At 34.3% G+C, this 23,724-nt stretch overlaps 1 protein-coding gene across 1 annotated transcript; it reads left to right on the top strand.

Moving 5' to 3' along the window:
- Window positions 1–1,835: 1,835 nt before the first annotated feature.
- On the top strand, window positions 1,836–16,084 carry LOC149795889 (uncharacterized). Its single transcript, XM_089963879.1, has 4 exons — window positions 1,836–1,859; window positions 4,506–5,454; window positions 7,473–7,748; window positions 15,813–16,084. Exons 1-4 carry the CDS (start codon window positions 1,836–1,838, stop codon window positions 16,082–16,084), a joined length of 1,521 nt encoding a protein of 506 aa, XP_089820005.1.
- The last annotated feature ends 7,640 nt before the right edge of the window (window positions 16,085–23,724 follow it).

The following is a 23,724-nucleotide window of genomic DNA, read 5'->3' as shown; positions in this document are numbered from 1 at the left end:
AATTTTTCTTTAAAATATCGGAGTGGAAAACATTTATTTTAAACAATCAGTACCTGCTGAATTATGTGAAATTATTCAAGGATTTTTATATTTAAAAATTATGTTAGATTATGTGACACTTTCAAGGACTTTAGTGATATTCTACTTTTACGGGATTACCTTGAAATAAAAACGTTTGGATTTTGAACCGTATTTCTTCAGTGGTTCTATCACGTTAGCACGTGCACATTAAAACCGTCATTTGGAATACCTTTGGACAGTTTCCGGATATATGTGAAATTGATAGTACGATTTAGGATAATAATATAGGAATTCATATACTGTCAGTCATTTTTAATTCTTTTACTTTGTTTGATTTTTAATTTTAGGGAAATAAATGTATAATATGGAAATTGAATGCTTGTTGGGTTTTACCATGTCTTGTTACTTAATATAAACCTCTAGACGTAACCATATATGCAGGCATAGCGGGCTATAAATACTCCTAGATTTTCGTTGGATAGTCGGATGTGCGTTTAATAGTAGTCTAAACTATGTGTTGGACTGCAATCATAAAACATACGATGGATAATACAAAATAATGTGTTGGATAGTAAATAACTAAGTTAGGCAACAATTTTAAATTTCCGTCTGTGCCTATAATATTACACCATGTTTAATCCATTTGGGTCATTAAACATTACTCATGTTAAATTCTCGTTTGGGCCTGTACTATTTTCTCATACTAAATTCTCGTTTGTGAATATAATTCTTTTCCTTTGTGAATATAATTCTTTTCCATGTTAAATTTCATTTTGGGCCTTTAACACGTTTACTTTTTTTTAATATGGGAGCCTTATTTGGGCCCCAGTTTGTTCATATAACTACTATCCTTGAGACACTTCAACACTGACGTTGTATCTTGGGAAAATCTCGCACAGGGTCTTTCCACCAGCCTCATCCACACTGGAGCGAAGGACCATGAGCTAAGAAGAACTGCAGATGAAACCGCAAGCGGCATATCCTGTCCAGTGTGCTACAGTTCAGAGCACAAATTGACCTGATCATCAACTGAGGTGCTTACAAACACTAAATCACTTTGGAAAGTCATGATTATTTTCGAACTCGGTGAACGAACAATAAAGATCGCTGAGAATAAACTGTTTCTTTTGTTGTTGATGTTGTTGTTGTTGTTGTGTGTGTGTGTGTGTGCCTACGTGTCTTGTTTTAGTCCACATTTAATTACTGCCTGTTTATATTCGAAGCTAGGTGCTATGTGATTCGTCCCATTGTATATATGTATTATGCTGTGTTGGGATGTCTTGCAAACCATGTTAAGTTAATGTCTTTGTTTCTTTTATATCATATCAGTAAACTGCTCATTAGAGCCTATGCTGAATTGTTGTTTTAAATCATTCTGACAATAAATAAATCTTATTTAAATTTATCTTGTCATACAAGTCAAGTACACGTGCTTTCATTTAACTGCTCCAGGAAATACATTCGACAGTTACAGTACGTGGACATAATTAGGCAAGGCCAAACAAGAGGTGTAATTCAGTATAAGCAGGATTGAATGTCGCGCTCTGTGATGTCACAATAAAAGTGTCGCATATTAGATGAAGAAAAAAAATATTATCCTGGTCTGGTTATGACTCGACCTGACGTCCACTTTTCTTGACCAAGTAGAGTTCCAAAGTGTAACTGTAAAATAGCTACATGAGTATCAAATTTTAGAACGACAATTACATAAAGGCACCTTAAGACTACATTGACATAGGGTCGGCTGATTAGTCGGCGTTTTTAACTTAGTCTGTACCCCGTTAAACGGAAGTTCAAACATTCGATTCGACGAGATGATCGGTGTTGCCAAGAGAAGAGTAAGCCGAGACTAAACGAACAAAGGTGCAAATTTCTTTGCATATGCACACGTATAAATGATAAATCTTACTAGTCAAGCACCACTGATGATGAGTTCACATATTACGCATGATATTGATTATATATATATATATACTGATTTCAGTTTCAATGTCACAACTATAATTAAGGCCTACTTTCACTTTCTTCTCATTACCACAATTACTGCAAAAATTGATGAAAATTTGTATAAATTTTTTTTAAATTAAAAAAAATCATTTACAAATGACCGGTGGTGACAATATAATGGTAATATTTAATGGATTACAGGGTCCGTAGGGGACCTTGAAAAGCCTGAATTCGATTAAGAAAAGTCTTGCTTGGCTTATTGCAAAAGACGTTCCTGAAGAAAACTTCGTATAAGTCCTACATTATAAGATGCCTCACTTGATATTTATGTTTTTGGGTGCGACATTTTACTTTCTAAATTACGGCGTTGTGTATCTTGTTTCGACGTCTACTGACGTCCGAAGGAGAGGTCACATTTTCAGGAATATTTTGTACATTTGGCAGCCCATATCAACACTCTTCCACATTTTAGGTCAAATTGATATACTTAATTTGCTGTTGTTATCCTGATGGAATCAAAATCTGACACTAGCATATGGACACATTTTTATGTTCCATTAACATACATTTCAGTTGGTTAGAATGTGGTGGAAGTGGGAAATGCTGAAATTGGATTAAGTTGGGTGTTTCTTTAATGAACAAATAAAAATATATTAATATTGAAGAAAGTGTTTAGATAGCTTTGTTTTGTTCCTTTTAACAATGTTGGCATTCCTGGCTTTGAATGTATTCCAACCAACTGAAATGTAGTTCAATGGAACTTGAAAAGATGTCCATTTGCTTGTGCGATAATTTGATTAGAAAAATGACATCAGAGTTAGTGAAGTCATGTATGTGAGATATTCCTGAAAATTTGCCCTCTTGTTCCAATGTCATTTGACATCAGAACAGTCGCTACACAATGCCATTTTTTAGGCAGTAAGATGTCACGCCCCACAACATAAATATCAGGTGAGGTGTCTTACATTGTACTAGGGTTAAATGAGCTCTAAAACCAAAATACACATATTTTCACCTTAATATTCATGATGATGAATGCATTATGATTTGAATTTGTGTGAAAAATTGTAAAAAAGCAGCAAAATTTGGTGTGATTTTTTATGACTTATTTTTAAAAAATCTATTTTATATCACAATGATTGTAATGAAGTCAGTCGGTCATACTTGATTGGACAGCTTAAGGCTAAAAGGCAAATTGTAAGATACACAAAGAATGAAAATACAAAGTATGAAAGCACGAAAGTATTATGTTCCATTTGCCTTAATTTAGCAGTTAAAGAGTAAGCAACAGGTGCGGGTTGCTGAAAATGTTCTGAAACACAATGGCCTACATTGGTCTTCAAAATGAGATGATATTGTATTTATCTCTGGTTTCAATGACGATGTCCTGGAGTTTGCAGTTGAATGTCTTGAGAGCTTGTTAGATGAATCTCAAAATCCTTTATGCTCTCTTCTTGGTGGAAGAACACAATTTGTTTTCAAAGGCACCCTTGGAAAGAAAATCCTTGAATCTGAAAAAATTCTTAAGGAGGAATGTATGTCTGTTTTGTTAGTGAGTCTAAAGTCTTGTCAAAATAACTGTAAGTTGTAACTATGATAACTATAGCAAGATACAAAAGACTATTTATAAAATTACATATTCCACACCATCATCAACTGACAGTTCAAGCTTACTGGATAAAAATGAGGTTAAGGGCAGAAGTCAATACAGTGGCTACCCTTATATATATTCCCAAAACATTTGATTACATATTCTGTCTTCTCTCAATTATAATCTCACTCTTGCATGTACTATCTTATAAAGTAACATGTATGACCAAGTGGTGTGAGTACCTGAATGGTGCTAATTGATAAAAAGTAAATAATTAAAATAAAAATCACTTAAATATTATTTTGCTTATTGTTATCAGTAAAACAATTTTCAAATCATAATTTTGGTGTGTACACACACACACACACACACACACACACACACATATATATATATATATATATATATATATATATATATATATATATTTATATATATATATATATATACTGAAAACATGTAAATACATGTGTACTTCTGTGTGTATGTCAGTTTTGAGTGTATTTCAGTGTTTCTAGTGACCATCTGTGCCTCAGCAGTCTATCCATGGACTGATACTTTCAGTTGTTTTTGTAACATGCCCCTGTGATATAATTAAGCTTCACTTTTTTTTCCTCTTAGTGACACATTTTCTACAAAAGAAAACAAAATTTGTAAACGTATATATACAAAACACTAGATGGTGACTATATAATGGTTATATTGAATGGATTAAAAGTCGTTCTTTTGGTTCAATGAAAATGATGTTCCTGAAAAGAACCGCAAAAATTATTGAATGAATTAACTCCATGGATCACCTGATTGGTATAAAGATGATTAATTTTAACAAAGTGTCTAGTTTATAACTTACGCTTTAGTAAACTCCCTGTTTTTTACCCACAGGAGTGACTTCATTGTACAGTTTATTTCATTGTTGAATGCAATTTTCATTTCTGTTGCATTTCAGATGGCATCCGGCTTGCTCAATACAGCTGAGCATGAAGTGTCTCCAGCTTTAATTAAGAAGCTAACAAGTGAGAGAAAGGTGAAGACTGCTGAAAAAATTATCAAAGATAATGGCCTGTATTGGAATACCTCAAGTTCAGACAGTATTGTATTTATTAATGGTCCCAATTACGATGTCTTGGACTTTGCAGTTGAATGTCTTGAGAGCTTGTTAGATAAATCTCGAAATCCTATATGCTCTCTTTTAGGCAGAAAAACAAGATTTGTTTTCAAAGGCATCCTTGGAAAGAAGATCCTTGAATCAAAAAAGAGACTTCAAGACAATGTTCTGGTTTACGAGTCAGTTGTTGAATCAGGAGTAATTGTAAGTTGTGACTATGATAACTATAGCAAGATGCGAAAGACTATTGATAAAATTAGATATTCCACCCCATCATCAACTGACAGTTCAAGCTTACTGGATAAATGTGTGGTTGAAGGCAGAAGTCAATACAATGGCAATCCAGGCTCATCCAGCACTCCTTTATTTCATTTTCAGCACTCTATATTCCAGTACAGTTTCAAGGCAAAGAATATTCAAGTTTATGTGTACAAGGCATCCATATTAGATGTTACTAGCATAGATGCCATAGTGAATGCTGCCAATGAAGATTTACGCCATGACAGTGGTGTTGCATATGCAATATGTAAAGCTGATGGATATTCAGTGACAAAACAGTGTTTAGAACATCTCACCAAACATGGCAGGGTCCCAGTTGGTCAAAACTTTGTGTCAAAACCTGGAAACTTAAAGCATCTGAAGGCCATTATCCATGCTGTTGGACCATGCTGGGATTATTATCAAGACAAGAAACAATGTGCTATGGCCCTGCATGAGACTGTTATCAATGTTCTAAGGACAGCCCATACACATTCTTTACAGAAAATTGCTTTGCCACCAATTAGTGCAGGTAACTAGACTAGACACATTTTTAAAAGCAATCATTTCTTATGTGTATCTCCTGTATCAAAAGGCTGATAAATAATGACCCAGAGATGTCAAAAGTATGATGATTTAGAAAGTAGTAAACCTGTATAATATCACTTTGGAAAAAGGTAAAAGTGAGAAGTCTGAGATGGTTTATTGTATCTAATATGGAAATTACCATTCATCTCTAAAGTGTTACAACATTTTTATATCAGAACCACCTTTCTTTTTATGGTATATGTACTAAAATCTTTGAATTGAAAATCAGTTAGAGTATTTAAGATAGTAACACCATACAATTGATAGAACTTCATAAAAGTAATCAAAACTAAATTTAATTAATACACTCATAACTTGTCTTCAATAGAAATAAACTTATTCTGAATCCTTTATAAAATTCCCTGAGCATAATTAAAATTTAAACCCAGACTCAAAACTCGATAATTTTCCTTAGTATATAACTTTACCCAGGATAAATTTTAAATAACTAAAACTCAGAATTAGCTTGCCATATTAATCTTTGATCATGCAAGATTGACTTCAAATAGCACAAAGCATGATCTACATACCTGTGATACTCTCAGAGTACCATACCTATGATACTCTCAGAGTACCATACCTATGATACTCTCAGAGTACCAGATTGTCATCAGGATGTGGACTATGTGTGTTATAATTTTAGAAACACAGAAAGCTTAGATCCAGATCTGACATAATGGGACAACAGAAATCAGTCTATGCTGATTACAGATGGGTTTCTTATTTAGATAAATTTGAGCATATTTTCACCAATGTCATAAAACTTTAAAGAGTTGTTTATCATTACTGTAATAAGCTAGAGTTAAATATATGTACTGTGTTACGTGTTTAGGCTCGAATAAACAGCAACACAAGAAAGAGTGAAAACAACAAGCTCTGAAAAATGTAACAAAGTATTTATTTCCCTGGAAAAATACTGTAAAAATGAAAAAAAATAAGAACTGTTGTTAATACTACCTAGGTGACAAATTGCAAATTTCCAATATTGTGGAAGAATTCACATGATTCAAGCCAGCCAATGGGAGTTTTACTAAATTCTTCTAAGATGCCACCTGACTGATCTGTCCAGCGAGAAAAGGGGCCAAAATCTTGTAAACATATTGATAAATAATTTTATTATTAGTAACTGTCCATGCATATGTAAGCATCTCTTTATATATTCTATGCAACTTTACATCCATGTACACATGAAGTCCAGCTGTGGATAATCATACAATTTACAGTCATGAATAATAGTTACAAACATTTACAAAATCATGTACCAGGAGTTAACAAAATATATATATAAATAACAGTACCAGGACATGTACAACTAAATACCCATTATTAAATGAATATACTTGGGTATGCACAGCTAAATATCCATTATTAAATGAATATACTTGAGTATGCACAGCTAAATATCCATTATTAAATGAATATACTTGAGTATGCACAGCTAAATATCCATTATTAAATGAATATTCTTGAGTATGCACAGCTAAATATCCATTATTAAATGAATATACTTGAGTATGCACAGCTAAATATCCATTATTAAATGAATATTCTTGAGTATGCACAGCTAAATATCCATTATTAAATGAATATACTTGAGTATGCACAGCTAAATATCCATTATTAAATGAATATTCTTGAGTATGCACAGCTAAATATCCATTATTAAATGAATATACTTGAGTATGCACAGCTAAATATCCATTTATTAACCCTTTAGCTTTAATTGCAGATTGTAATCATGGATAAGTTGACATCAAAACTGATAAATAAACAAACATGGTGCATCATCTGAATAGTGACAGAATCATCAAGACAAAAAATTACTTTAATTGGCAGTTTATTTTATTTTGTTATGAAACAATTGTTCCCTTATGATCAAGTGTGTTTTTTAAACCATCTTAATGTGCATTCTGTTAGAGTAACTGCATCTCCAGTATTCTTGTTTATCTTTTTACCTTGCAGGTATATTCAAAGTACCCAAAGATTTATGTGCACAGATGTATATAAAGGCTGTCATGGATTATAGCAGAAATGTAAAACCAAACAATGTCACTGAAATTCACTTTGTAGACATCAAGGATGACATTCTTAAGGCAATAAGGGATGCACATGAAAGTTGGATGAAATCTCCAGACTTGTTGGATTTCAAGAATGCATTGGAGCATGCACCTGCGCATGGTGGGACAAAGGCACGACCATTAGAAAGAACTCCTTCTTACTCAGATAGAGAAGAAAACGGTAAGTACATGTAATCTTCTAATATCATGGAGACATATTGCAATGATCCATGGATCGTTGGTTTTAATTTTTCTTCACATCATTAGATAAGTGTATACTTTGTATGGAACAAAGGGGTATTGAAGAAATACTGCTCTTAAATCTAAAGGTACATTAGTGAATGCATGCATGCATCACATCATGGGAGTCCCACATTATTTAATATAAAACTTTTAAACTTGAATTATAATCATGGGTGAATCGTAACATGTGTTTACTGGGGTTGGGATTTTGGGATGGAAGCAATAATAGAAGAAAAGTCTGGTGCATATTTATTTCATTGACATCAGAGATAAAATATAATATATTTGTGAATGGTTATGATTTCAATTACTTCATATGATCTATTTTTGCAGTCAGTTATTCAGTTTTTATCTTTTTCAAGTGGCCATATGATTTATTTGTATGTGTATGGTTGAACATTGTTATAAATAACTTAGATAAATTGTATGCACAAGAGATGTTATTACATGCATGTGAACTTCCCAATAGGGAGAACAATTATTTTAGTATGAATAATATTTCCTAAATCCCCATCAATGTTTTGAAGACTACTGTCTCCTTTCTCAAGAAAAAAAAATATTCAAAATTTCCAGGTTGGACATGTACACTATCATAGTCATTACTGGTAATGCTGACTGGTTACTGGTATCATTAGTACAATCTAATTAGCCTATTGCTTGCTAAAAAGTTACACATTAGTATAAAGAAAGTAAAAAGTAATATATTACATCACTTACGCTGTGTTAAGTATTCTTTTTCTCATATTTTGCATAACTTTATTGAACCTGTTGATCCTTTTTTTTACTGCCATCTTGATTTTGGCAGATACTTACAAGAATCATTTGGGGCAGTGGTTCAAAGCACTTGCCTTTACCAATCACTGCCATCTCACTTCTGTCCATATGGATTTGAGTCTTGGGCTTGGCCTATGTGGGTATGTGAGATAACTTGCCATTAGCTTCCCATGAGTTGATGGTTCTTCCTGACTTTTTATCCAGGTTCTTCCTCCACCAGTTATACTGGCTGCCATGGCATTAAACCCACAATAACAAGAATTATTCTGAAAGTTTTTAATATTGCAAATTTCAAAGCTCAGAAGCAATAGTAATATACATATATATGGTTCCAGGTTCTTCCTCCACCAGTTATACTGATGCCATATATAACCTACTGTGAGCTGAAAAATGGCATTCATCCCACAACAACAAGAATTATTCTGAACGTTTTTAATATTGCAAATTTCAAAACTCAGAATTAATAATAATAATAATAATAATAATAAGTATGCATTGTGACTGAATTCAATCAAGGATTATATTTGACTTATTATCTTTGTTAAAAAATTAATATGGATTTTTGTTAAGCGTTCACTGAAATACTGTACACTGAATTAGATGGTTGACAGACTACTGTATCACACTTTCAGTGTTTGTGAGACCATATTTAACTAGGAAATGCTGCTTTGAAGAAAATACCAAGCTTTCCTAATTGTTACCCATCACATACCAAACTCATATGAAACTACCAACCAGTCAATGCAGTTCAACCAGAGGGAGAGGGGGTAGTTCTAAACTGGTTACAGTGGGAATGACATCACAGTTATTACTTGTTACCAGCCTTTGATGTTTGCTTAAGAAGAATTTGGACAGTAAAATAAAAACAGTTATTTCCCTTGTTGACATTTAAGTGGACCTGAGTTAACTGTGTAATATGCATGTTCACTACCCACCCTAAATTGGTAAGCCATATCAAAATTAAATAATGGTAAACTTTTTACAACTGTGATTCTACCACTGGATTAATGTTTCTTTATTTCTGTAATTTTATTTTCATAATTTATTTTGATCATTTTATTCAAGCTTACTTGAGAACTTGAACCAAGTAATCTGGTAATGTAAATTCATTGTCTCCCCAATTTTATATGATAACTCGGACAAAATTTATCCTCACTTCCAACATTACTTATAAACCAGATAACAGTGGTTTTATCTTTACAGAGTCTAAGTCCAGAAAATTTAGAATAGTAAAATAAGAGATCAACAGCTTACTATTTCCACCAGGTTAAAAAAAGTATCATCTGCATATTGAAAGATCAGATGTTATTTATTATTAATTTATAATCAAATGAGCCATTGTCTTTGAACAAAAGATAAATAGATACGGAGATAAGTTGTCTCCTTTTTTCTGCTTCTTTGTACATGTAACAACAAGAAGTAATTTAGCTATTGATTTTATATATTCTGTAAGTATATTTTTATAAAATGTTGATATCCAATTTATATAGAATCTCCACAATATATTTAAAAGATAAAATGTTCTTAAATTTGGACCTAACAACTGAATTAAAGGTCTTCTCAATCCTGAGTAATTTTAATAAACCTGGAATTTTGTCTCTCCATGTAAAACATTAAATCATGCAAGGATCTAATGTTTTCCCCAATATATCTACATGTACCTTTAATACATCCAGTCTGGTCCTCATTTATAAGGTGGGATAAGTTGCTTTTCACTGTATTTGCTCTACAACAGAGGCTATTTTATATGAAACATTCAGTGATGTTACTGGTCTCCAGTTCCTAAGATACTGGTTTGATTTGTTGCATTTCAGTATGCAAATAATTATTCCCACTTTATGTGTTGATGAAAGTTCCACTTTACTGTAACCATAGTTTATGGATCTGGCAAGGAAAGAACATAAATTGTTCCCACATAAAAAACCTTCAAAAACTCAGTAGCATAACCATCTGAACATGGACTTTTATAGCCTGTCACCAGTTTCAAACATCTTAATGCTTTCTCACAAGATATGGGACTTCTAAAGATAGTTTTCTGCAAGCTATCTGGTTTTTGAACATCCAAATTAATATTGTTAAAAAGTCGATTTAAATTGATGGAATCTGATACAAATGTTCAAAATGTTTCATAGCTTCTTGTAAAATTCCCTTCTGAGTTAAGACCAGTCATCCCTTATTAACATTTGCGTCATTTGACTGACATAATTTCTTTTCTCAAAGATGCAGAAATGTTTTGTAACCATTTCTCTTTCATCAACCCATTTACTCAAGAACGTCATAACTCCTTACATTTTTTCAAGAGTATTGCATCAGCTCTTCCTTTTTTGTGGCTTCAGTCTAGAGAATTTCCTACATTTTTGATCTTTTTCAAATTCCTTAATTTCCACTAATAACTGTGCCTGTCTTTATTGTTTACATTGTCCAGAATTGATATTTGTTAATTTTTTAAATATTTTTTTATGTAAACAACTAAATACTAGAAACACTGTATCTAGTTGCTGACCTTGCTCTAAAATCAGTGACAGCTTTGGTAAGCAACATTTTTTAATTTATTTTTTATTATCTTTCTCAGAGTAAGAATCATTAAGTTGAGTCAAGGTCATACCTGGACTACCTGGACTACATGACATCAAGCATGTGTCAATTGGTAAACAAATTTCTATTTTTTCCAGAAAGATGAACTTTTGTCCCTCATCAGAGAATCTGTTTTGCATTTAGTTAGACTTATTACTGATGTTTTGTCAGTCGTGCTTTAACATCTGATATGTTAAGTTTAGGCTGAATTTTATTTTTCTTCAAATTATTGAATTCAAGTGACTGTTTTACCTCGAAATACAAAAGTGCTGTGATAATTTTTGGACAAAGACATTTACTGGAATTTATACGAAATTCAAAAAATGGAATAATATTTTCTGTGATTCAACAAGAGACTGTTGACACAACAGTACAGCACTGGCTATGACAGATGTCATCGCCTTCCAATTTGGATTTTCATTGGGATTTGAACTGAGATTCACTTAGAACTTTTCATTGACAGGACTTGTGTTTTAATTCTTTGATTACAATTTGGATTTAATTCTCAATACTGTAAGTTCTTTTTTCTTATTTTTTTTAACTTAATAGTCTAGGGAAATAAATTATTTGTTAAATTTTACAAAGCTTGTTGTCTTCATTCTTTTCTGTTACTTATTATAAGAGCATAGACTCGTAACAATTGATACAAGAAAAGAAGCATAGTATGCTCAGAATTAATCAACAGATTAATGCTTATGCAAGTAGAGGTGACATCTGTCAAAAATGTTGATTTCATTAGAGCTCTAAGAAAGTGGAGCAGGAAGAAAGAGAGGCATATACTGAAATTTAGATAAATATTGACCTATGACCATTTCTTCCTCCCCTCCTTTTTTCTTTGATAAAGAGAGAGGTATCCCTTAAGATAAAATCCTGTCATCATCTCTCCCTAAATTGTTCATGGGAAACAAATTTGAAATTTTTCTTTTTTTATGCAGAGATATTTAACCAGTGAATGAAGGTGCTGATGGAATAAATGAAATTAGCAAACAATGAGCGAAGGGGCAGATTTCAAATTGCCCAAGTTTAGTACCTTGTGTAAGTTACAAGAAAAATGGATATAAGACTGGGTGTAGTCAATAGTTTTCCTACTTCACTAACAAATACAAGTACCTGTGGCTGTAGCAGCTTTTCCATCTGAGGAATAAAATGTGATAGATTTTGTTGGTATTCAACCTTGTTCCCAATGCCCAGATTTGTTCTAGATGAGATTTTCTTTGCATGAGGAAATTGCATTATTTCTTCTGTTTTGAAGATAACATCGTAATGTCTTCCAAGTGTACCTTAGACGCGAAATTGGTAAAATGTTTTCAAATCATTTGTGTTGTACAAAACAAAGGGAGTTAAATGGATCCACCATTAAATGGCCTAAAATGTTGGATAAAACTCACTGCAACCAATAGGTAGTCTGTTCTAAAGTACTGTTGATATCTTTTATGAATGAGAATTGCATATAAATATATGATAACTATATGTCTGTCTGTAGTCTGCATACTGGAAATACAACCAAGAATGTCAACATACATGAAAGGGCACCACCTACCTTTGAAAGATGGAAAGACTATCAAGTTCATACATGTATCGATATATATTGTATCACAGGCTGCGTATTGTGAATCATCGATTAGTGGCACCGGTGTATCGTTTCACCCCTACTTGATCCAGTTAGACTTTTATGCTCAGTCAGAGTTGTATGCTTTTATTTGGCAGTTTGAAAAGGGAGAAGAAATTGGGTAAGAAACATCATTATCTTTTGTTCCAGCTTAAGGGTTCAGCTGATATTTCACAAGATTTGAAGTGGATTGCAATAAGTACCTGGAGAACTCCTCAGTCCCTTACTAGGAGGGACCTTTCATTGATGAAGTTAAAGCTCATGAGTTTCAAGCCATTGCAACATCATAGGCCAGTCTAACTCATCTTCTCCGGAGCATGTGATGAAAACTTTATATCTGTCAATCTCACTCTTCCTTCTTCCACCTATATCTGTGCTTGTTGGCCACCAAAGTGAAGGCATATTTTCCAAGGGTCCAATTGTTGTAGCTCAATAGGATCCAGCATGATTCTTCTATTCTGCAGTTCATTTGAGGGGTCATCAGCCTCCCACCAAACTGACAAATTCAGCTACACAGTAGCTTCAGGTTTTGCTTTAATGATATTAAAATATAGGTTTAGGGTAGTGAAACTAATTTTAATGATGTAAATTCTCCTCCTGCTTAACACTGATGTCCCACTAGTTCAGGCCACATCCTGAAAAATAATGAAGGACAGTGCATTTGTCCTGGTTTCTGCAGGTTGGACCAAGGCATTTTGTTGTACAGTATCCTTCTTGTTTGCCTTATGAAAGAATGAAGTTTTCATTGTGCATTGGGAGACAAATAGTTCCATGACATTTGTATATATCTACACATTTGATCTAGGCATAGTTTCATTGTGCATTGGGAGACAAATTGTTCCATGACATTTGGATACATCTACACATTTCATCTAGGCATAGTTTCATTGTGCAATGGGAGACAATTTGTTCCATGACATTTGTATACATCTACACACTTCATCTAGGCATAGTTTTCATTGTGCATTGGGAGACAAATTGTTCCATGACATTTGTATATATCTACACACTTCATCTAGGCATAGTTTCATTGTGCATTGGGAGACAAATAGTTCCATGACATTTGGATACATCTACACATTTGATCTAGGCATAGTTTTCATTGTGCATTGGGAGACAGATTGTTCCATGACATTTGGATACATCTACACATTTCATCTAGGCATAGTTTTCATTGTGCATTGGGAGACAGATTGTTCCATGACATTTGGATACATCTACACATTTGATCTAGGCATAGTTTTCATTGTGCATTGGGAGACAAATAGTTCCATGACATTTGGATACATCTACACATTTCATCTAGGCATAGTTTCATTGTGCATTGGGAGACAAATTGTTCCATGACATTTGGATACATCTACACATTTCATCTAGGCATAGTTTCATTGTGCAATGGGAGACAATTTGTTCCATGACATTTGTATACATCTACACACTTCATCTAGGCATAGTTTTCATTGTGCATTGGGAGACAAATTGTTCCATGACATTTGTATATATCTACACACTTCATCTAGGCATATTTTCATTGTGCATTGGGAGACAAATAGTTCCATGACATTTGGATACATCTACACATTTGATCTAGGCATAGTTTCATTGTGTATTGGGAGACAAATAGTTCCATGACATTTGTATACATCTACACATTTGATCTAGGCATAGTTTTCATTGTGCATTGGGAGACAAATTGTTCCATGACATTTGGATACATCTACACATTTCATCTAGGCATAGTTTCATTGTGCATTGGGAGACAAATAGTTCCATGATATTTGTATACATCTATGCATTTCATCTAGGCATAGTTTCATTGTGCAATGGGAGATAGATAGTTCCATGACATTTGTATACATCTACACACTTCATCTAGGCATAGTTTCATTGTGCAATGGGAGACAAATTGTTCCATGACATTTGTATACATCTAACACTTCATCTAGGCATAGTTTCATTGTGCAGTGGTAGACAAATTGTTCCATGACATTTGTATACATCTACGCACTTCATCTAGGCATAGTTTCATTGTGCATTGGGAGACAAATAGTTCCATGACATTTGTATACATCTAACACTTCATCTAGGCATAGTTTCATTGTGCAGTGGGAGACAAATTGTTCCATGACATTTGTATACATCTACACACTTCATCATGCATAGTTTCATTGTGCAATGGGAGACAGATTGTTCCATGACATTTGTATACATCTACACACTTCATCTAGGCATAGTTTCAGTGTGCATTGGGAGACAAATTGTTCCATGACATTTGTATACATCTACACATTTCATCTAGACATAGTTTCAATGTGCATTGGGAGACAAATTGTTCCATGACATTTGTATACATCTACACATTTATGTAGGCATAGTTTCATTGTGCAATGGGAGACAAATTGTTCCATGACATTTTGGATACATCTACACATTTCATCTAGGCATAGTTTCATTGTGCAATGTTTCATGACATTTGTATACATCTACACATTTCATCTAGGCATAGTTTCATTGTGCAATGGGAGACAAATAGTTCCATGACATTTGTATACATCTACACATTTCATCTAGGCATAGTTTCATTGTGCAATGGGAGACAAATTGTTCCATGACATTTGTATACATCTACACATTTCATCTATTCATAATTTCATTGTGCATTGGGAGACAAATTGTTCCATGACATTTGTATACATCTACACATTTCATCTATGCATAGTTCATTGTGCATTGGGAGACAAATTGTTCCATGACATTTGTATACATCTACACATTTCATCTATTCATAGTTTCATTGTGCAATGGGAGACAAATTGTTCCATGACATTTGTATACATCTACACATTTCATCTATTCATAATTTCATTGTGCATTGGGAGACAAATTGTTCCATGACATTTGTATACATCTACACATTTCATCTATGCATAGTTCATTGCGCATTGGGAGACAAATAGTTCCATGACATTTGTATACATCTACACATTTCATCTAGACATTTAGCTTAAATATTCCTACATTGTTTTATTTAATCTGCTATTATAGGTCATCCTGGTTTGCCTCGTGGTGGTGCTAGTCACGTGCCTTGTGAAGTTCTTTACATTGGCAAAGAGCCCATGCCATTTGGAGTCCAACAGACCATTTTCAAAGTAGACAATAGTTTAATAGTGAGGATATACAGTGGTTCTATTGCAAAGGTCTCCAGTGTGGATGCCCTTGTCTGCAGTGTTGGGTGTGACTTAAATGGAGGAAAACTGGCAGAAGCCTTTGAATTGACTGGTGGTGAGGCTTATGTAAAAGCTTTATTTAAGTTGTGAGTATATTTTAAAAAATACCTAAATAGAAATAAATATGGATCCAAATAATGCAAGTTAGATCAGGGCCAGAATGGCAAATTAAACCATGCGGGTCTGTCAGATGGTACACATATTTTTAGTCCAGTAACAATTATGACTCTTGTCATTAGTGCATACAGGGTATCTATATGGCTTTCTTACAATTGCCTGTTGAAAAATTAAAGTTTGCATTAGCCTAACATGGCATAAAACAATAGGAAATATAGGCATTTAGTTTTATTAAATTTCCTGATTTAAAGTGCTGATACTGACAGTAATGCTAATACTGAGTGAGTGACTGAAAGGTTAGAATGACCACTAGTATTAGTGTAATATATGATGAGTTCCTTAAAAAACCCAAATACTTAAGATACATTAAATTCCTTTCTACAGGAGAATGAGTTTTATCTATCTATCGATTGATCAATCATTTGTTAGTTCATAAAGATCAGCACCTAAAATCATACATACAATCTTCTATCCAGATGTTTATGACAGAAAGATCTCTTCCTCCCCCTAATTCAAGACTTAAATTCAAACTTTGACGGCATTGCTTTGAGTGAAAACTGTCAAAGTATAAAACAATGCCACACAACAACATAATTATTATTTTATATAAAACTCCTTAATTTGAAAAAGAAACTTTTTTATGATGTTTACGTTTTGATAACAGTAGTACTAATAATATTAGCAGTTCTCCAGTTAAATTATATCTTTCATCTTATCTGGGATTTAATTGGATAAGAAATTTCTCTCCATTTTAAGTCAGAAGTTGTATTTCAGATATTGTTAAAATATTTTTCATTTCAGTGTGAAATGATGCAAAGTGTGGGAAAGTGTGAGCATAAAATGGCCCGGTGGGATGCTCACCCCACCTGCTTACCATGTACTTTATATGCACAGTTGTCCATTAAGATGTCTTTGGTCTGATGAGGTTGGGGACCTTGTCATGAGTCAACATATTTATAAAGGAAGAAAGAAAGATCTTTTCTTCCCATTTGTCAGCATGATTCTCAGGAGATTGGGATCTATCTCTCTGTCAGAGAAAAGTATTGCCCCTATAGAGCAGGAATGTTCTGAGTCCTGCAGAACTGGGAAGATTACTCTTTAATCCCAGGGTGAGATGGGATCATTCTCAGAATCCATGAGGACTTGGAAGAAGATTTCATGATCCCAGGGGAGTATTGGATTCATGTCTGGAGTCCTTCATGCCTCAGAGGAAGACTAATCAGTCGTAGGAGGGTATGGGATTTTTGTCTTTGTTAGAGAAGAGTACTTCTTGACTGTAGGAGGGTTTTGGGTCTTTCTCTTTATTAGAAAAGAGTACTCCTTGATGGTTAGAGAAAAATAATAAGGCCCAAGGATCCCTGATAGTAATACCAAGGCAATTAATGCCAGAGAGGGTTCAATCCAGGGTCCCTCCCAAGGGAAGAAAATCTCAGGTTGGGTATGAGTCATACCCTACGTTTAGGGAGAAGCACCACTGGTATTGAAAACTGGTCACTGGTCAGTTGAGTCCCATCAGTCATAGCTGCCAACTGTTCCACTTTTAGCAAATTTACTCCAATTTCTGATCCTGAATCTGACAATTTCAACTTCTACAGTCAAAATTTGATTTCCCAGGTTTCCTCAATCTTTATGCTGATTTCCCATTTTTGTACCACAATGTTACCTGTTTTTGGGTTTCAGAAAGATTTACTGGAAAACATTAAAGCACCAGTCAGTGCAGATGCACTTAAGTCAGTCATTGAAAATGGCATCAAAGTCAAATTATCAGCAGTGAAATACATTAAAGAATTTTCCTTCATAGCATCTTCTTAAAATGGTCATTATTTTGCATTTTCCAAGATTTGCTGACAAGTCTTGGAAATTAATCAAGTGGTAGAGGTGACATTGTCAATCATGCTTCTACCTGTCTATTGATAAATGCAAAAGCAAAACAATGGATTTAGTTCTAGTAGCAAAGTCCCACAAGAGGCATTGTTATAGACAAATAATCACAGCAAGCTTCCCAAAGAAGGCAAAGTTTGCAGCTTACCTGTCATTGAAAGGACAGGTGGGAGCAGAAAGAATATGTTATATCTGAAATATGTGCAACTTTAAATGTGCGTATATTTCTATAAATATTTGGAATTAGCATTTAGAAGCTTTAAATATTTACATATCTATTGACAATTTATCCTGAAAACCAGTGATTTTATGATAAAAATTAAGAATCAAGGAACTTCTAACTTAAGGTAATATCATATTTATTCTCAGGGTTTTTAAAACTTTTATTGTTTTTAATTTTAAAATATTGAAATACCCTATATATATAGCATGTAAAAATGATCCATTTCTTGTTACAATGCTTTCAATGAGTTTTCTGAAAATAAATAAATACACGGAGTTTATTCATTTGATTTTTTAAAAACTTTTTTTTACATGCAAGAGTGGGTGGATTGGCACTCCTTTTTTTATTTTCCACAGTTTGCAGCTATATATTGTCAACATGGGAGCAAGGATTGGGTTGATATCACCCCATCTTAATTTTACTGATCAATCTCGTTGGGGAAAAGGAGTCAGCATATACTTGTCTGACTAGTCTGACTAGTGATGTGATCAGATCTGCATCTAAACCCTCCTTCATGTTTTCGGTCCTCTCCCCTCTGATGATCAAAGAGGGATAATACACATTTCCATCCTCCTAAAAATCTGCTAGTAGGGGCAGTTCCATCACTCTCTGTGAGGAGTTGATGGACAATAGGGAGACATTGGTTTGGAAAGCCCTGACTTCACTCAGGATTGGGAGCAAGACAGGAACACCCTGTCACTGTTGGTGTACTAAAATGAATTTAATGAGGAACAGACTGAGACGATCCCTTCTCCACCCTTTGGGTCACCTGCCTCTCCCATTTGTCAGTTCAAGCAGTTGAAGAATATAAAATCTGGTGTTTTGGTAAGGCAGTAAACAATGCTGTGCTACAGAGTTCTATCTCTTGCATGACCTCTTAAGTTACACTCACACACCTAACAAACTGGAGCATCCACAAGTGGGGATTTCATTGGGAACTTGGACTCGCCTTCTACTCAAGACACTAAAGGCACTGTAGCTTAATGCATGTATACTTGTCACCCTAACCTTACATGCTGATTTTGGTTTGATGATTGAAGGAGGAATCTTTGCCCTTTGCCATGCTGCAGTTCTTAGTGGAGGTGGTGACCCAAACCTTGAGGCATGCCTTGTCCTTGTTATTGTCCATGGCACTTTCAGCTGAGATAATCTACCTCTTCCAAGTGAATATGTTAGAGGTCTTAATGGACCACCATAGGAACCTTCTTACGGGTTGATCCTTTGGAGGCATAAATGCTTTTCAGCAGTCTCATGCACTCCATGGCATTTCAGGACTTGAGACCAATCCCTTGCAGCCACTCCTGGTCTGTCTAAACTGGCCACAATGTGTGCTCATCCTGTCTACCACTTGGGACCTTTTAAGATTGTTAAGGGATGCAGCCTTAGCATTACTGAAAGCAACTCCAGTTCAAGCCTTCCTCTCACCTGTCCATAGCAAGACTGGGTAGCCAGAAGAGCCAAGACTAGTCTACATACTAGTCAGCCATCCAGATGTGAGGGTTTTTGTTCTCTATTTAAGGAGGGCTACTTGTGTCAAAGATCTTACAACACTAAAGTAGGAACCTTATTAGGGGTGCTGCTTTGGAGGTATAATGCTCTTCAGCAGTTTCAGTCACTCCATGGCATCTAAGGACCTGAGACTAATCCCTCATAGCCATTCATGGCCAATATAAACTGGCCACAATATGTGCTCATCTTGACTGACACTTGGGGCCTTTAAAGTTTTTTTAAGGGATTCAGCCTAAGCAGTTCTGGAAACAACACAAAGTTCAAGCCTCCCTCTCACTTGACCTTATCTAGATCAGATGGCCAGAAGGGCCAAGAGAGAAAGCATGCAGACCAGTCTGCATTCTTTATGTTAGTTTTTTTCCCTCTATATTTAAGGAGGGCTACTGGTGTCTAAAGTCTTACTAGACTAAAGTAAGAACCTTCTTAGGGGATCATCCTGACTTCCATTTGGGGCCTTCTTCCAAGTTTTTGAGAGGATGCAACAACTCAAGTTCAGATTTCCCTCTCACCTGTTCTTTGCTAGACCAGACAGCCAAAAGGACTAAGGGAGGATGTCTGCAAATGTGACCACCTTCCCTTTGTTTTTTTTTTCTATACTAAAGGCTACCAGTTTCATTTCTATGAACATCCTCATTTTTCAAGGACCTCCATTTTTTCCCCATCAAACTGATCAATAACGCAAAAGGTCTGTACACCATTCTAGAAAATGACACAGTAGATGGGTTGGAAAATGACCAGTCTTCAGCTTTCTACTCCCATATTTGCTTGGTCTCCAAAACTCTTGGAAAGTTTTGGCTTATCATCGATCTTCCTGCCTAATAACACATTTGTTCAGTATGAACCATTTAAGATGGAGACTACCACCTAAGAAAGGTATGTCACAAGACTCAATTGATCTTCAAGATGCATACCTTCATATCTTAATTTTTCCTGCTCACAGATAATACCTCCAGTTTTGCCAGATCAAGAGGTTTTACAATTTCATGCTCAGCTGTTAAGCAAAGCCTCCACTCTTGAATCTTCAACCAGGATGATGAGAATAACTGTTGCCAACCTGGTGATCTCCATCATCCATTAGTTCAATGAATGGTTGATACATACTTGCCTCATAGAGTTACTCCAGCAAGATTTGACCTGATGTTAGTGTACTGTGTCCCAGCTAGAATCTATTCCAAGCCTAGAGAAATTGGACCTAATCCGTTATCATGATTTAATTTCTTTGTGGTTGAAATTCCTCACCAATCGTGGGCACGTTTTTGTTACAGTGGACAGGATAAACAACATCCTGACTTTATTTTGGTGGCTGAAGTACAGACCTTGTCAATTTGCCTTATGCTAACTCCCTTGGGGAACTTGAACAACATTAAAAAATTCATCACACTTGAACACTATTTTGACAACTGATATAATCATGCTTTGTGTTTTGTATATAGGAGTTTTATCTGACTTAAAGAAATATTACTGCTGTTCACAAACTTGCCAATAATCTTCAATATACAGATTTATTATATGCTCATTTTTTCCTCCCGTTAACTTTACATTGTCAGAATCATTCAATATTCCCCGATACTGAACGCGCACGATGATACACATATAACACTCATGTGAATAAAGGAACTACTTTCTATTGTAAACAAACAATGACGCAGACACCAGCACTTTTGATTTGTAAACAAATCATATACACTTACGTAAGATGCTTTTTACGTTGTGTTTTTTTAAAATTTGTTTATGAATGAACTAAAACATGTTTCATGGACTGCAAAAAAAACCCCAGCTGTTTTGGCACATTCTGCGTTGACACAATGTTACAGATTTAGGCTAGCTACATTATATAAAAGACGGATGATTATGTCCTTACAACATCATTGTGACTCAAAGAAAAATGGGTTTTGTGAAATAACTTTTGTTCTATAGTAAGTTCCTCAACCCAACATTGTGGATGGTTTGTACTTAAGGTAATAAAGAATTCTAAAGACTCTGGGATCTAGAGATCAAAAGTACCAATCATTTTAAGTCTAAGAAGAAAATAATGGTTTCTGCACAGTAACCTTACTTCAAAACTGCACATTGACATTGACCAAAGGTCCAGGTCATTGAGGCCCATTGGTCAGTAATTGCTACAGTCAACAATGTCCTACTAATGCTTACATGGAGGGCTATATAACATGGGGTTGGTGTGTAATGTGCCCTTCTTAATGGTAAATATCATGATTTACTGGGTTTTTTAAAACTATAAAACTATAAAATGCTTGAGTGTTATTACTAGCTTCAGAAAATGGGTGTAAAGTTTCTGTAAATTAGTACAGTTTTTTCATAAAAAATAAGTCTTTTGAATCTTAACTGTAAACAAGCAGGCATCTGTATAGTCTCTGTTACATAAATCAATGGATGAGTCATAACTTATGCAGAACAAATGAGTCATTTCTATTGGACAAGTGGAACAAAAAATTGCTGAGCCCTATTTTCAGTATTGGATAAATGATGCAGATATACCATAATATATGGATGAAAATGCAATAATAGAGAAATCTTGAAACACTTCTTTGCATAATATATTTAATTAGGAGCATTGGATAATTTTTTTCAGAAAGCTTCCTACTGACCCAGATATTTGGTAAACTGCTAGTTTGGCTAGTAGGCTGATGTCAGAAATGTAGGCAGTTGCATGCAGATTTAGGCCTCTTGTTAAATTTTTGTGTCAGATATCAGTAATTAAAAATTATGGTTTTTAATGTGAAACCAGTGGTGAAGAAATTTCAAGAGCAACTTCTACCTTTCATTATTTAATTTTTCCTCAGAATCATTGCATGTTAGTCTAAATTACGTCTTGAATGCCTTCAACAAAACATTTACAGAAGAAATTTCAAAACAAATAAAGCACAATGAAAATACAAATCTTGCTTTTTCACTGCCATGTTTAAGGTATTACCTGTCCCATTATGATCTATCACATATTACATATTACTCATTCTTTAGTATATGGCACAAATTATCTTTATGAAATCTTCAGTCTAGGTTATAGGTTATTATTATTTAAGCAAACTAAACTAATGTCCTCAGATTTGGTTTCCTACTACATGAGTTACAGAGAATACTGTGTAATGTTTATTTATTTATACTAATATGCTGACAATTTTTACATCACTATACTGGCAAGCACCTGACAGTCATTATATCACAATACTGGTAGGCAATTATTATATCACAAAACTGGCAGGCAGTTGATAACTATTATATAACTACTATATCACAATACTGGCAGGCAACTGACAGTCATTATGTCACAATACTTGCAGGTAACCGACAATTATTATATCACAATACTGGCACAGTGGCAGGCAATTATTATATTACAATGCTGGCATGCAGCTGACAACTATTATATCATAATACTGACAGGCAACTGACAGTCTACGCATTATCTTACAGTCAAATGCTGTTGTCTGATTGAAAATATTCCCTTGACTGATTCATAATATGTAAAAGGAAAATTTTAGCTTACATTTCTAAAAACATGATGGATAGTACTAAGAACAAGGTGTTATTCAGTTATTCATTCAGTATCAGATTTATAAATTAAATAGAGTCCTTTTAAATGCCACTGTTTTTGATTATAGTTATTATTTAAAATAAACTATCTTGTGCTTATGCTTAGTGAATGGATCTTGATTAGCAGCCAGCATCTTTCTTTGTTCACAATAAATCTACATTATCTATATCATTATTGTGTTAACTTAGGATCATAATATCTATATGCATTATCTAAAAGCTAAATTATGACATCTTGTATCAATTCGGTACGTTGACATATAAGACATGAGTGAAATCAGGTTTGCTGATATCAGGTCCACTTAAGCCTCTGTTTATAAACAGAATATGATGCAACTTGCTATATAGGCTTAAATGAACAAGATCTTGAACAAGTTCAATAGTCATTTAATGAAAGAACATTGGGCATCATTAATGTATGAGTTACAAGACATTGCAGCTTACCAGT

This window comes from Sinohyriopsis cumingii, chromosome 7 (genome assembly GCF_028554795.1).
Source record: "Sinohyriopsis cumingii isolate HCF-2022 chromosome 7, ASM2855479v2, whole genome shotgun sequence".
Taxonomy (NCBI): domain Eukaryota; kingdom Metazoa; phylum Mollusca; class Bivalvia; order Unionida; family Unionidae; genus Sinohyriopsis; species Sinohyriopsis cumingii.
This window is presented reverse-complemented; position numbering and strand designations above follow the sequence as displayed.